Consider the following 15,910-nt stretch of genomic DNA (forward strand, 5'->3'; position numbering starts at 1 on the left):
GTAGAAATTTCTACTCAAAACTATTAGTGTTTTAATCACAGTTTTGTGCTTATGATCAGAATCATTCATACTATGAATTATATTGTAAAGATCATCTGCTAAATATAAATTAAAACTAAGATCTTTTAGTCAATCTATTATAGCAAATACATAAGCGGTTCGTTATACTTTTACCAATATCGTTCATTTGGTTTTAAACAATTTGATGACTAAATGACTTTAGTTTTAATTGATTTTTCGCAAAGATGATCTTTACAAGGCAATTTATAATATGAACAATTCTAATTATGAACACGAAATTCTATAAATTTACGATAAACAATTTTGAAAAATTTAAGTAGGAGCAACCAAGTATTGTTCTTTGACAAATTGCGGAGAATAGTGTGCCAACCACTAACCAGTGTCATCAAAACTAAGTGGTTTTCTTTACATTCAACTTTCTGCCCTCCATTAACTTGACGAAAACAATTATTTATTTACTCCCGTTCTTCTCCATTCGTAATATTCATCTCTTTCGTCACGCCTTAAACCGGTTATCACGCCACACCCATCCGCACCGGGAAGAAATTCCTCCGACGACAAACCACAGCTCTTTGGAACGGCAGATGCATTTCCCGCATTGGGTAAATTCATAATGTAGCTCATAAAACTGGGTCTAAGATGCAAACGAAAAGTTGGGTGATTGTTGCGATCTAGCAAAAACAATATACACACCTAATTTATCTCATTTAGCAAAATCATAGGAACATTAAAGCATCGTTTTACGCAAAATAAAATGCTACCAACCAACAACACAACTTCCAAATGAACCCAACATCTTCGTTTCCTCTAAATTTGCTGGCCTATGATGAAAAGCATTTGAGAACATCATCCAAGCAGAAATTAGTCTATATCCTGAAAATCATAACCGTCATTTTGTACAGCTACCATAGCTAAAACACTGACTGATACCAGCAAGCAAAGTTCCACAGCTCCAGTTTTGAACTAACCCTGCATGTTATCTGCGTGATAGCTATCGAGTTCCTTGTCGAGTTCATCAACCGACTTCTCCACAGGCTTCTTCCTCCCTTCTCCACCACGACCACGCCCGCGTCCACGACCACTGCCGCTGCCATTCCCACGCGGTTTGCCGCGACCATTTCTGTTCCCTCCACGACTGTTCCTACTACAAAATCCAAAATCATTGTAATTGTAATCACGGCTTGAAATAGCAGTCACGAGAATAATTGAAAAGATTCTGGTTAAAATGGGATTTCAAAGTAGACTTCAAACAACTCAGAAATGATTGGAATAGTTTGTACAATGAAATTTCTATACTGTCTAATCAGGGAAAGATGCGTTCTGATATGACAAATAAGTAGAAATGCAGCTTGACAAAACTATAATTAGGTCCCTAATAAATAACTAAATCAGTTCATAGTACCTAAAATATATGTCTACTCAGTTCTTCCAAACAGAGAAACAAGAATTCGACTATCTAAACTCAATTCATCATACAGATTTGCTCTTACGTGGTTAAGTGACATACATTTCTAAGCTAAGGCAGGCTACTGCAGTCATTATTGAGTTGCAACTTTCAACTCATAAGTTTTCCTCAGTTAATTAACAAAACAGCAATTAAGCACACCATCAACAGCCCCAAAAAAATTGCAACATTTGAAGCCTTGTCCATCTTTAATGATCCCACACCACCTACTTGTCATCTCATTGAAATCCCAAAAATACCCAACTAGCAATATCAATTTGGCAACCAGATAGCCATGGAACATCATACAGAGATAGCAGTAGAGAAAATATGACTGCAGTCCATACCCTTTTACGTGTGTGCATGCTACAAAACTTGAGACCTTATAACACTTTCAAGGGCTAACTCAATTAACACCCTTTAGGTTTAGGAATTTCAAATTGGGCCATGAGGTTTTAAATATTTCACATTACATCCTAAGGTTTTGAAATTGTATCAATTTATGCCTTTTGTCTAACAAAATAATTGAATCTTCATCAAATTGATGACACGGTGAGCATGGAAGCCGTAATTGGGTTGACATATAATATAAGCCACATCTGTACTAATTTGACTAAAATTCTCATTAATTTAATGGAGAATTAAACATTCAAATAGACGAAAGGTGTAAAATGATACAATTACAAAACCTTGGGGTGCAATATGAGAAAATTGAAACCTCATCACCCATCTTAAAAAACGCTTCAAACCTAAGTTTTACCCTACTTTTAATAGAGTAATTACCATGCTCTAACTTTTAAGCCGTTGAATAAAACTCTACAGTTAATAGAACACATATAATTTACTTGTATGCCCTAAACTGTTGTCCTATAAACCGGCCTTCAGATTTATATTGAATTATTATGCGTACCATCCTTGCGCATGGACGAGCATGCTAATACTCTTCCAACTTTATCTGTATAGTTGCTCAGAGGCCAATTAGATTTTTATCCAACAATTTAATACATCATCTAACTAAGATGTCTGAACATATACATCTAATATTTTTAGTTTATAGTTCTTTTTTAAGAAATGCACCAAACATTGGAATTCTAACATATTACGTCACTAAAATAAGACAGTGATAGTTCAAAAAGACACAATTGCATCGTCACAAGGTAAAAGATAAGATCTTACCTAGGACCACGATTAACCATAGGCATAGCATAGCCACCAGCATTACCAGGTCCGGGCCTGCATTAAAAATTGTGTAAGTGGAGAACAATGATATAAATATCCTTACTTTATCTCATCGAACAGTAACAGCACCTCACAACATACAAAAAGCCTGACTAATAATGGAGTATCAGAAACTTTTTATGCAGACTGACATCCAGGAAAGTAAACAACCAATTATCAGGAGACATGCAACATATTTGTCATCATAAATATGAATTATACTAAGAAGATATAAAAGGAACTACAAGAACCAAGAACAAGCAGTACATCTCATAGCACCAAACCCAGAAAACACCTAAACCAACAGTCAGACCACCATAACCCAGTTAATCCTCGGTAACATTTCTTCTGGCACACCCACACCCACACCCAACCAACTCCCTGCACCAATCTGTTCTAAATTGGTCTAGTGTATCTGCAAGGAAAAAATAAATGGCCCACTTGCTCCCCTCGTTGAAAACACTCCAACATAGAAATTAACATGCAACAGGTCTTTTTTCCATGTGCAACCAACCAATAGAGAATTTTTGCCTTGGTTGGAAGTCAGGATACCACCTGCCAAATCAACCTAGGGAGGATCCAGTTGACTGGTGACCATTGGAGAAAAAAATGATTTGCACAAGTTGAATGCAACTTGAATGCAAAGGTATATAAGCAGACAGGAGTTTGCACAACTGGAACTATCTAAGTTTCCAAGTCAGTGCAATTCAAAACTAAATGAGGAAGGAAAAAAAGATCAAAAGATGACACCCCCACCATCTACCCAAAGGTGCACTCTTCCGATTCCCCACTCCCTACTTTCACAAAAGGAAGAATAGATGGTAACATTGAGACTGTACTTCTGAGGATTTCGGATAGAACCTCTCCCCACATATGAGAATCCCACCCACTGGAGACAAAGGAACATACTGATATCACAATGGAACGCATCAACTCCTACCAAGTAAAATAAATTTGTTGGTAATATTAATATATTCACATTCAACCAAAACATCTAAAAGAAAATAACAAATGACAATGTTCCTGGTGTCGTCGTGATATATTAGATAATGTAAACAGGAGATGGGCATTGTCCATAATTGCAGACAAAAAAACTGGTAGAATTTACACTAATACTGATACAATTAGTGATGGGCATCTCCAACGTCCTGTATCTTGTAGCCTAAAGATGCAAGCATGTCGACAACTTGATATATCTCTAGTGTAATTTAATCAATTAATAATATCTGGTTTTATGCATAACAGGGTACATGCTCATGATTGCCTTAGTTGCTTAAAAGTTATGATAGAAACAGAATCTGAAAGGGGAAAAGGAAAGCATACGTCATTACAACAGTCCTTTTCTTCCTTCCATGCATGCCTGTCACATTCACACGAGCTGAAATAGGCATCCCTGCATTGGCACCAACAATCTCAATCTTCATAGGCTTCCCGTCCAATAGAACATTATTATACCGCTTCAATGCTGCAAATGCATCACTTCTTCTAGTATAAACCACTTCAGCTGAACCCTGATAACACAAGAAGAAATTTTCCCTCAATGAAACTTGATCACCAAGGTAACCTGTCTATGAAATAGTAAAAAGGACATATACAATTATACTCTGGTTAAGAATAATGCAAAACATATAACCATAGACAAGAGACCCGAACAATACCAACAATCCTTAATGGACAAACCATGTCAATAGTCAAAACATAAATAAACTACATCAAAATACAAATCTAGCTCAAATATCAGAGTATCACATATACCAATGTTGATTAGACACATCATGACAAGAGGAAATAGCACCTCAGCTGGCTTTTGCAGAACCATCCAGCCCGAAGGGTAGACTAATATTAAACATCAAATGTCTAATGGACAAGCATAGCACAATGTCTCTCAAACAATGTAAAAACAAATGAAGTTAGGGGTGTAGATATATATAGAGTTTGTTGGAACTCGTTTGGATTAGAACTATTAAGAGAAAACTAACAAGAGCAAGGCTTCCCAAAATGTCTACTCGTGCTAACATGGAAACTGTGTAGGGATTGAACTCAATTGAACCACGCTAGTTTCAAATCTGTTCAAATATCAGGATTTTAAAATGAATACCATGACTTCAAATACAAGTTTCATTTATTTGACTACTTTGTAGAATCTATACCAAATATCAAGATCTTAAAACCAAAAATCAGTGCCCAATATAAACAAAACTGGTATTACTATTAGGATAGAATATAAGAGGGAAGAACTTTAAATACTGAGCAAAAAAACTCACACTTGGGCGACCATTTTTGTCAAAATGTACTGCATATCGCTTCAGCTCTCCGATCTCAGAGAAAAGTTCCTGAGTTGCAGTTGCAGTTGATGTTTCAGGAGAACGTTACAAGAAATTCGATAAGAAAGCGCATAAGATGAAAGTACATGGCTCAAGTTGTACCCTTATATCCTCATTTGTCACTCCATAGTCCAAGTTGGAAACATATAACTTTGTGCCAATCTCAATCCCTGATATCCCTGCAGCTCTAAGGCTGTCTTCAAATAAATCAGGCTGCCATGGGAAACGCTTGGTTCTGCGGGTAGACTGATGAAAGCATGCAGAAAAAGATCCAGATGGGGGAAATAAATGTCAGCTTATGAATAGATAACAAGATAATTCGCCATTCCTCAAAGTCCCCAGAAAAATAACCCAACAACCCACAAGTACAGATAAATCTTGAAGATAACGGTACATATGCAGTGGGTGTTGATAGCGCTTTAGAAGATGAGCCAAAATGAGCTTCTCCATGAACAACATACGTCACAGATCCTCTCGTATTTGACTTTCTAAGTGTTTAAGAGATCCTCATGTATTTGGGATTTAAAATCATTTCTCAAATCATTAAACATCTACAGTTTTTAGCTTGCCTTGGCAATGGTATACGAGGATGGCCGAGCATTCACCGTGAGAGGACCTCTACGAACTCCTCCTGCCATTCTTCCAGCTGGAATTCTTCCACTGGCCATCCTTCCAGCTGGAATTCTTCCAGCGGCCATCCTTCCAGCATTAAAAGAGCCACGTGGTCCTCCACGGCCACGAGAACCCCTACCACGTTGTTCTCTATTTCTCTCACGGTTACCCCTGCTGTTCTTAATCATGTCATCAAGCGACATATCCAAAGCAGTCGACATCGAATCAAGAGATTACAATTGAAATCCTTTTGCTACGAATGAGATCTAAACCTGCAATTACCAAAAAATAGAACAAAAATTATATCAATAACGATAACATCTAACTCGTGAATCATATTATACACACAGCAATCAAAGATTACTCATTTAGGTCAAAAAAGGGGCAAATCGGATCAGCAAAAGCCTAAAATCAAAGCGAATTTTCGCATCGACGAGAACAAAGAAATAAATCTACAAAATTGCAAAGATTTCAAATCAGAAACCCTAAAAGGTGTACAGTACCAAATAATTAGGGCACAGAAAGAAAGAGAGAAGGAAACATACCAGAGAACGATTAGAGAAGAGACGGTTCCGACGAACCGAAGAAACGATCGAGGAGGAAAGTGCGAGAGGAAGAGAGATTGGGCGCTGTGAGAAAGGGAAGTGTGAGATGGGGACGAAGACGAGTGGGTTAGGTTTATAACACAGAGGACAGGAATTAGGGTTTCCCAAGGCCTTTTTTTTGGTAAGTTCTGGGAAAGGCGATGTTTGGGATTTTCACTTGTTTTGTGGTAAGTTCTGGGAAAGGCGGTGTTTGACTTATTTTGGAGGGGGAAACGCTGTTTCGTACGCGGTTGGGACACAGATCATCAATGATATCTACTTATTTATCTATTCCCGTCTTCATTTTTATTTCTAACACACCTGTCGTAATTTTGACCGTCGATTAGATAAATTAAAGAAAATTAATAGAAAAAAATTAGCAAGAGTATATAAAAGGTTGAAATAAGCGTGTGATTATTCCTTATTTATTTCTTGTACAATTTTTTGTTATATTTCTATTTTTTTTTCTTTTTTTATTTGGGCATATAAACAACATTCATTGTCAACCAAAACCTCATAAAATTATCATTCTGACTCTTTAATCAAACAATCATTTAGTACTACAATCTAGTGGTATTCATCTTCACTTGTAAGTGAAAAGTCTTAGGTTTGATAATCGTCAAAAGGCGAATGTGAACCAGTGCTTAGACCACCCTATCTCATCCCCTTAATGTAAATAATATCGTTTGTTAAAAGAAAAAAATTAAAATAAAATAAAATAAAATAAAAAACTCTCTCTAATCAAAATTGAATATAAATAAAATAACATAGGTAATAATGTAGTTTCACAAGACCAAAATTTTGTCCTTTTTTTTAATGCATCACTTACTTGTGACTCTAACATATTTTTAATTAAAATAAAAATAAAAACAAACCTCTCTCCTCATTCTCTTCTGTATCCTTCTTTTAAAATAAAATAAAAAATAAAAAATAAACCGATTCACATACTTTATGTGCAGCCATATGCTAGTGGTATATAAGAAAGCAAATGTAACAACTGCAGGTTGTTATTCTTGATCATTACTATCTTCAGTCTTGTGGTTTAATAAGTTTTTTAGTTTTATAATTTTTAAGTTAAATTTTGACATACATTTTAAAATTTGTAAAAAATATGCGTTTTAATCAATTTCAGTTGTTGAAAGAAAATCTTAATGTTACTTTCAAATAGGGATGGCAACGGGAGGCGGGGTTGGGAGGTGTTGTCCATAACCATTTTTTATAAACCAGGATTTCCATCTCCACCTCCGCAAGGGATAGTACCTCTAAGATTTGATTATGCAACCCAAGTTAATCAATAAACAATTAGGTAAGTATGTAAACAAAACAAACCTAATAACAAAGAAAATAACTTCTTTTTTTTTTAAATTCCACACAATTGTAATAGCAAGAAAATATGAGACACTACAAGACCAATAAAGAGGACTCACAAACCTAGTTTTTAAAAATTGTATTAATAATTTAGTATACGTATTTGATCGGGTTCAAGTTTGGACTAGAGGATGGTATCAACTCATATGTATGTGTTCTAGGGGTGGAATAAAAATAAAATATGGGATAAAAATAAAAGAGAAATTATCTTTTGGAAAGATGGCCGAGTGGTTGATAGGGTTGGGTTATTAAATTTTTACATTTTTTTTTATTATATGTATAAATGTAACACGGCAAAAAAATGAAGAAAATGATGGACAATCTTTCGTTTTTGTTTGTATTATATATTTTTTATTTTATCAACTTCAATCTATTTGGCATAGTGTACCTTATCCTTCTTACTAATATTTTATGTGATTTTTAACACCCCGCTCTCTCTTTTTTATTTTATCAAGTCAAGCCAAAAACCCTATTATAACATTTTAATGGCAGTTCCAAGGAAGCACACCTCTATTTCCTTAAAAAAAAAAAAAAAAACCATATTCGTAAAAATATTTGGAAAATTAAGAGATTTAGGGCAATATTTAAAGTTTTTTTTGTTAGCGAAATCTCTTTCTACCAGGAATTCTACCATCACCGCTTCATATCGGACTCGGATTCAGATAGCGTGAGAAAGAAATTAATAATAATATGAATAAATTGAATTGTTATTAGTAATTAAAAATTTTATATTCTGTTATCCAAAATTTTTATATCGAAAAATAAAAATACAGTTAACCAGACAAAGGACCAATTTAGTAGGGTTCATAGGATTTCTCCCTTTTCTTCAACAGTTTTGCGCGCGAGCACTCTCTCTCTCTCTCTCTCAACAGTTGAAGCTGCAAAAAATGCGAAGCGAAAACAAGACGAACCGTTCCAAACAATCGTCATCAGGTAGATTCTCATTGCTTTCTCCGCTCCTACAAACTCGTTGTTCTGTTTTCTTTTCTGGTTCTGTTTGGTTTGCGAGAAAATAAGCAGAAAAATGAAAAAGCCATAAACTTCAATTTGGGGTTAACCAACGATGCAACGATTAGAATGGCTGTCGTTTTATACTTAATTACAGTGTATTGCATTGTGGAGGAAAGATAATCCACAAGAAACTTCTGGGTTGGTTGATTTCGTTTCGGAGTGCTCGTTGGTGTTTCTGTTTTTTTAATAGAATCTTTGCTTATTTGGGTTGCTGAGGATTTGTGGGGGAGGAAAGGAGGATAAATTTTTATTTTTTTTGACAAATGATAGGATAATTACACTAAATTCTTCTGAACTATGTGGGGGATTCAAACTTGGGTGAAGAGGGTGGAGCGCACTGCTCTAACCAACTTGGCTTAACCCATGCCTCCGGAAAGGAGGAGAAATTGAAATTTGAAGACTTTATGAATTTTAGTGAGATGGAATTGAATTAAACATTAGTGTCTACTTCCTGTTTGAGTTCAGCTGAGTGTTGTTATCTTAGTTTTTCAGAAAGCTAATTAATTGATTAGAATCTAGAGATAAAGCACATGTACGAAAATGGATTTTAGGAGGCAGAGATCCATATGCATTGAAGTACATTTGCACTTCTGCGGTGCATATGCATTGAGATGAGCACATGCTTCTGGTTGCCTTTTTTTTGGTTTTCTTTTTGCTTATTTGCGTTTTTTGCTGTGTGTGTGACTGCCTGTATATTTGTTGCATTGCACGTTGAAAGAAAATGCAATGGAATTTCTATCTTGTTCAAGCATCAGAAGACATTTAGAGTCATTTAATGGCAATGCAGATCCGTGAATTAATGCCATTGTTGGTTAAAACTGTGCTCTGCTTAGGGAGCCTCAACAAATTATGTCATGGATTTGTAGTTAGCACTTAATCTTGATTTCAGGAACTCTTGCCGACATATCACATGAGGCTGTCAGAAAACTTCTGGGGCGTGCCAATAAAACTGGGAAAAGGAAATCTAACAATAGTCTGCGTCCATGTGATTCAATCGGAAAGGTTTGTCCCCTTTACATGAGCACATATACTTCGGAAAATCAATCAAATACTTAGAAAAGTGGAGGGTTTGTCTTATGCTGTTTATATTTCAGCCTGAGAGCGAGCCAAAAAGTGACAAAGATGTCGATTCAAGAGTCAGAGGGAATATTTTGGAATCTGAGGGTTGTAGTAAAGATGCAAATCGAAAGGTCTCTGCAGAAGAGAAAGTTGATGGGGAAAGCTTTGGATGCACTTCCACAAACATTAGGGAAGAACTGGATGACTCAGATTGGGAAGAGGGTTCAATACCCATTTCTAATTCCGCTGGCGATCATGAAGTGACTATTGAATTAAATGAGACACCAGATTCTACAAGAAAGAAACGTATCCGTCGGGCTTCTGCTGAAGATAAGGTGAATCAAAGATTTTCATTTGGCATTTACATTGGCATCCTTGTTATGACAACTTTTTTATGCTAAAAGATTCCGAAGTTCTCTGGTTTTCTTGCAGGAACTGGCTGAGCTTGTTCATAGGGTTCATTTACTTTGTTTACTTGCACGGGGAAGGTTGATTGATAGAGCTTGTGATGATGCTCTTATTCAGGTTTTTTTTTTTTGTTAAATAGTATTAGTAATTGAGGAGAGTGGAAGAGAATCTTTCTCTTGATTATTTTTTAGTACGAAAAAGAACCTATGCCACTTCTTCCTGAGGAAATTTGATTACTGTGGCAGGCCGCTTTACTTTCTCTGCTTCCACTACACGTGCTGAATACATCCAAGGTTGCAAACCTTACTACAAAGGATTTTAGTCCTCTAGTCGTCTGGGTACGTCTTTAATTTTACTTTATATACATGCAGACTTGTAGATTAGCAAATGATTGTTCTATTTTTGTTGGTTCGTTCACATATAATTTGCAGTTTCAAAGTAACTTCCATGTTCGAAGTACAAGTGTGAGCAGGCCATTTTCTTCGGGTCTGAAATTTGCCCTTGAAACTCATGAAGGAACTCAAGAAGAGGTCAGTTTTTTCCTAATATCATTTCAGTTAAGGGTTTTAAATGTGGCTGAGTCCATCTGAATTCAGTTATCTTATGTAAACCTAGAAACTGGTGCTGGATGTAAACTGGTACTTATGAACTATTGGAGTCTATGATCAAGATTTAGTCTTCATTTACAAATGCTTTCTTTATTGCTCAAATGTTGCTTTGTTTTCTACTAATTTTCGAATGTCATTTTTGTTGCAGATTGCTGCTTTGTCTGTGGCACTCTTTAGAGCATTAAATCTGACAACGCGGTATGATATCATAATCAATTATGACAAAACTGATAATATTTATAGTCTGGCTGATATCAGTTCTTTTAAGTATAATTATCTTTAGTCTGAATTTTAAGTGTGTGTGTGTTTGCACACATGATAGGTTGTCTTTTCTGTGATGGTGCTTTTTCGAAGTAAAAAGAGAAAAAGAAAAAGCCATTCTTATTGAAGACTTAATTGAGGCATACTCCATGCTTCTCCAGTTTTCCCTCATTGAAAATTAGATGTAATATTCGCCTAAGATCTCTTAGAATATTGCTGTTTTTATTGTCTAGTTATTGCACTTCCGCAGATCCCTTATTTGCGAGTTACTAATTTTCTTGATTACCCTTCTTCTTCCACAACATATAGATATGGTAAAGTTCATTCTTGTTGAACTCTGTTAGTTTCTTGGCAGGTTCGTCTCGGTTTTGGATGTTGCCTCTTTAAAACCAGAAGCTGGCAAGACCGAATATTATAGTGAAGATGTAAGCAGATCGAGTAGGAGAATATTCAGTTCTTCGACCCCAATGGTGGCTAGACAAAAGATCTCTGTCTCTCCTGCCAAATCACTTTCATGTAGTACGAGTGGCAATGTCTATGGAACTTCTCAGGCGTGTTCAAGCGAAAGTAAGGACCCCACAAGAAACAATACTCTGCCCACAAGCTCTGGTATCGCTTATGTGATGAATGATAAATTGTCAGATACTTCTGCAACACAATATGACATCTCTCAAGCATCCGTTAATGAGAAATCTCTGGGATCAAAAAGGAAAGGGGATCATGAGTTCGAAATGCAGTTGCAAATGGCTCTTTCTGCCACAGCAGTGCCGACTGCAGATAGAGAAATGGGTTCAGGTCAGAAAGACTTGAGTGGAAATTTTGCAAATTTCCCTGACCCGAAAAGAATGAAAAGAATTGTTTGTGAAGAATCACAAAACCCCTCCCAGAGTATCTCTACTGCAGTTGGCTCGAGAAAAGAAGGATCTCCTTTGTACTGGGCAGAAGTATACTGTCAGGGGAAGTGGGTGCATATAGATGCTATCAATGGAATTATTGATGGAGAGCAGAAGGTTGAAGCCATAGCTGCTGCATGCAAAACGTCTTTGAGATATGCAGTTGCTTTTGCTGGGAATGGGGCGAAAGATGTGACTCGCAGGTTGGTTTGTTATCTTTGATTTTATCTATGATTCTATATACACCATTTCCATTATGAAATGCAGTTTCTTTAACTGTTGCATATATTTCTAACACTATTAGCCTCCTCCTGCAAAACGTGTAAGTCCACATCATGGTTTGCTTGTTTAAATTCCTTAGTCCCGAGCTTGGACCTGATTCAAGATCTCTAGGCATTTCAGAATGCAGAAATCATATATTTTTGAATTCAAGTTCATCTATAAAGTCTCTTTTAAATATCTGGTCTTCATCTTTGGCTGTGCATGTTTGCGCTATAAGATGTGAATCCATGCCATTCATTCTTAAATTCCTGGGGTACAATGATTTACCACTGGAAAGGAAACGACCAAGGTTTCTTACTATTTGAAATCATAATTCGCCCCAACCGATTGTCATAATGTTTTATCTCTCTGTGTGTGATGTCAGTAGTCCCAGGTGACTGGCCCAGTCCGTTGAGTGATGTGTAGTCCCTTGTTCATTGTTCCTGGCAGAATCCAAAACCATTCTGTGCCTTCGATAAAATACGTTATAAACAGCGTTTCTTGTTATACATTTGTTGAGATTTGAGAGAGAATTCCTAGAGATCAAATCTATTTACCTTCTCTTGGTTGAGTTCACTTCACAGAGAGGAAGATTTAGAACAGTGAGAGTATTGGTCACTTCATTAATATGATCTATACCATTGTGTTTATTTGTAAACCTTTGAATCTCCCCAGTGACAATCACCGCAGAGAAGTGTTTAGATTGTGCAGTGTATTTCTGGTCTTGAGTACCAAAGATTTTGGGTGAAATTTCGGTCTAATAGTGGTGTGTAAGGTTTTCGGAGTTACCATAATCCATATTTGAACTTGGAGGATTTATAAATTCCCAGGAAACTGAGGGTGGATGTAAGCAACAGGCCGAACTGTCTAATTGATTTCGTATTCTTTGTTTTTATGTATGAGAATTTGGGTTATTATCTAGCTCTCCTATCTTTTTTCCTTTACCAAAAAGAAGGTCTTGTTCAACTGTGCTTGCTTGCTTTCGTGCAAATCTTATGCTTCACTTTTGTTTGAGTATAATTTAACCTGTGGTGTTCCAGTTCGTATTTAAGAGTCTCACATCAAGATAGCAGGACTGTATATTATTATACAGCCGACCCCACTTAGTGGGATAAGGCTTGGTTGTTGTATTAGTAATATTGTTCTCCCACTTCTTCTTTCACCAACATGTTCACACCACAGGTACTGTCTGAAGTGGTATCAGATAGCATCCCAACGAGTCAATTCAATATGGTGGGATGCAGTACTGGCACCCTTGAGAAATTTAGAGGTGAGAGCAACATGTGGCATAGTTAAGTTGGAGAAAGAATGGAATGGTGCGGCCATGGATTATCATCCAACTATGATTGATGTTTCCCGAAATTCTCTTGAGGATATGGAGTTGGAAACTAGGGCCTTAACTGAGCCTCTTCCAACTAATCAGCAGGTATAGTGAATTGATATTGTTGCATTACAATGATGTTCCAGTTGCGCAGCTGCTAGTTTTCTCTTGCTGAACATTTGAACTTACATATGCAGGCCTATAAAAACCATCAACTATATGCTATAGAAAAATGGCTTACAAGGGATCAGGTACTTCATCCGAAGGGCCCTGTTTTGGGTTTTTGTTCTGGTCATCCAGTTTACCCTAGGACATGTGTGCAAACACTAAAGACAAGAGAAAGATGGCTGCGGGAGGGGCTACAAGTTAAAACCAATGAGCATCCTGTGAAGGTCTGGTTTGGTTGATACTTGATAGTTTGTGGAGTACTTGATGCATTAACTCTTTTACTTTTTGCTCATTGTCCATTCCTTATATTCACTTCCTCGCCTCCCATTCTGTTTTTCTTTTCCAGGAGTTGAAACGTTCTCCAAAAGTCCAAAAAGCACAGGTACCTGAATCTGATGATTTTGTTGGGGGTAATTCGAAACGAACTCTTGAACTTTATGGGAAGTGGCAACTTGAACCATTGCATCTGCCTCATGCTGTTAATGGGATAGTGCCAAAGGTGATTTACCTATAATTTTCTGCGGATGTTCATTCACATTGGAAGTGTAGGGTTATGAATTGAGCATCATTATCTTCTTCTGTTTCAATATTTACTCTCTCTTTTTTTTTCCACTCTGCAAGTGGCTGTTAGTACTTCGCTTTTCCTTCCATTTGACTAAATTGTCTTTATGCACAGGGGAGAAGTTTAGCATTCTATTGTTACTGACAAATGCTATTTTTGATATATAGAATGATTACGGTAATGTGGAAGTATGGTCTGAGAAGTGCCTTCCGCCAGGGACTGTGCATTTGAGGTTGCCGAGGCTGTTTTATGTTGCCAAGAGACTGGAAATTGATTATGCTCCCGCCATGGTTGGTTTCGAATATAAAAATGGTCAATCGTTTCCTGTCTTTGATGGTATAGTAGTCTGCTCTGAGTTCAAGGATGCAATATTGGAGGTAAAGTACTTTGCTACTTTTGAGTGGACTGTGGTCCTTGATAAGTTTATATTTTCATTGTGATTCATTTGAGTTTCGTTTGAGTTTTCGAATTTCCAAACCATACCTCAATCTATAACATTATCAATACTTCAGAGTTTATGTTATGAATTTTTTTAATTTGCCAGCACATTTGATGTAGATAATCTTGACCGAATTTTTTGGTTGCTTGTTCTTTAGGCATATGCAGAGGAAGAGGAAAGAAGAGACGCTGCAGAAAAGAAAAGAAACGAAGGGCAGGCTATTTCTCGGTGGTATCAGCTTCTCTGTTCGATTGTAACTCGACAAAGGTTAAACAACCGCTATGGGGACTCCCCCTCTTCTACAGCATCAGTTGACACCAACAAGGTGAATAGCAACATAGACGTACAGGTTGATGATCGTCAGAATGATAAGCAATCTCTTGCATGCCAGCAAAATGTGCCTGAAAAGAGGACAGCTGATCCATCAGCTTCCATGCCCGAAGATCACGAGCATGTATTCTTGACCGAAAACCAGAGTTTTGATGAGGGAAACTTGGTGCTGACAAAGAGGTGTCAATGTGGATTCTCAGTGCAAGTTGAACAACTGTAGCCTTCCCATTGCAATTCAAGAGCGTGGTTCGACCCCATACCGCTGTGTTGTACGCATCAGTGGCTAACCTCGGAATGAAGAACGAACTTCCATTTTATTTTTGACTCTGTAAATGCGTCTAGCATTACTCAAGGTGAGTTATCGTAAGTGATGTGTAGAAATTTTGAGGCTGTCCTCAGTCCTGTTGCCAGTAAATAGTAAAATTGTATAGATCTTACGTAACTTTTATATTTATTGCGTTTGTTATTTTACCCTCTCTATATGGTTCTTTTGAGCAGTTTTTGACCAGTTGCTATTGTTTGGAGGTTTGAATGTTTCACCAGAGGATGTTTGAATTTCTATAGCCTACAAAAACATTGCATGTGCAATACTCTGAAGGCTGGAAGTGTCAAAATCTGGTCTTTACCCTGCTTCATTCCCGGTTCTATGTCATCGTGGCGTCGCCATGCAATAATACATTAACATGTTTTAAGTTTCTCTTTACACGACAATATATTATTAGCCAAAAAGTGAGCGTGGCACCAGTATATTGACAAAAATACCAATATGTTAAGCTTATATAGGAATCACACTCCTGCAATGAGTCGAAAATTTAAGTGCCATATCAATATATTGAACTCATGAATTCGATATACTAAACTTATGAGTGTGATCAATATATTGAATTCACAGTAGTGTATTAGTAGTGTTATAGAAACAAACTCAAGTTGCCTAATTTCTATACATAGGTATGACACTTAGTCAAACTACTTTGGAATGCCTTATTTGATAATATGACCATAATGAATGATTTGTGTT

The 15,910-nt window shown here is 36.7% G+C and overlaps 2 protein-coding genes across 6 annotated transcripts; one reads left to right on the forward strand and one right to left on the reverse strand.

Moving 5' to 3' along the window:
* Positions 1 to 285: 285 nt before the first annotated feature.
* Positions 286 to 6,391, reverse strand: LOC126611504 (THO complex subunit 4D-like). Of its 5 annotated transcripts, none has more exons than XM_050279805.1 (9): positions 6,165 to 6,391; positions 5,572 to 5,891; positions 5,110 to 5,248; positions 4,948 to 5,016; positions 4,007 to 4,194; positions 2,642 to 2,698; positions 990 to 1,165; positions 787 to 894; positions 286 to 692 (listed from the first exon to the last, which is right to left on the reverse strand). In XM_050279805.1, exons 2-9 carry the CDS (start codon positions 5,838 to 5,840, stop codon positions 469 to 471), a joined length of 1,230 nt encoding a protein of 409 aa, XP_050135762.1. In that variant the 5' UTR covers positions 5,841 to 5,891; positions 6,165 to 6,391; the 3' UTR covers positions 286 to 468. The 5 variants fall into 5 exon arrangements, with proteins under 5 accessions (XP_050135762.1, XP_050135760.1, XP_050135764.1 ...); XM_050279803.1 differs by having other exon boundaries at positions 5,110 to 5,253; positions 5,577 to 5,891; positions 6,165 to 6,388; XM_050279807.1 differs by having other exon boundaries at positions 286 to 655; positions 5,110 to 5,253; positions 5,577 to 5,891; positions 6,165 to 6,385.
* A 1,784-nt stretch (positions 6,392 to 8,175) lies between these two features.
* Positions 8,176 to 15,363, forward strand: LOC126611501 (DNA repair protein RAD4). The gene is made up of 13 exons (XM_050279800.1): positions 8,176 to 8,504; positions 9,472 to 9,584; positions 9,677 to 9,976; positions 10,074 to 10,166; positions 10,295 to 10,387; positions 10,481 to 10,579; positions 10,806 to 10,855; positions 11,274 to 12,014; positions 13,255 to 13,498; positions 13,591 to 13,785; positions 13,908 to 14,060; positions 14,291 to 14,500; positions 14,720 to 15,363. Exons 1-13 carry the CDS (start codon positions 8,459 to 8,461, stop codon positions 15,110 to 15,112), a joined length of 2,730 nt encoding a protein of 909 aa, XP_050135757.1. The 5' UTR covers positions 8,176 to 8,458; the 3' UTR covers positions 15,113 to 15,363.
* The last annotated feature ends 547 nt before the right edge of the window (positions 15,364 to 15,910 follow it).

The sequence above is a fragment of the Malus sylvestris genome, chromosome 17 (assembly GCF_916048215.2).
Source record: "Malus sylvestris chromosome 17, drMalSylv7.2, whole genome shotgun sequence".
Taxonomy (NCBI): Eukaryota; Viridiplantae; Streptophyta; class Magnoliopsida; order Rosales; family Rosaceae; genus Malus; species Malus sylvestris.

Excerpts from the sequence above, each read along its gene's own strand:
- LOC126611504 (XM_050279805.1), bottom strand. The coding sequence starts at position 5,840 with ATGTCGACTGCTTTGGATATGTCGCTTGATGACATGATTAAGAACAGC. Across the intron at positions 5,249-5,571 it reads TATACCATTGCCAAGGCAAG|CCGCAGAACCAAGCGTTTCC; the intron begins CTAAAAACTGTA and ends TCATCAGTCTAC. Across the intron at positions 2,699-4,006 it reads AAAAGGACTGTTGTAATGAC|GCCCGGACCTGGTAATGCTG; the intron begins GTATGCTTTCCT and ends TTTTTAATGCAG.
- LOC126611501 (XM_050279800.1), top strand. The coding sequence starts at position 8,459 with ATGCGAAGCGAAAACAAGACGAACCGTTCCAAACAATCGTCATCAG. Across the intron at positions 10,167-10,294 it reads GTGATGATGCTCTTATTCAG|GCCGCTTTACTTTCTCTGCT; the intron begins GTTTTTTTTTTT and ends TTACTGTGGCAG. Across the intron at positions 10,856-11,273 it reads GCATTAAATCTGACAACGCG|GTTCGTCTCGGTTTTGGATG; the intron begins GTATGATATCAT and ends GTTTCTTGGCAG.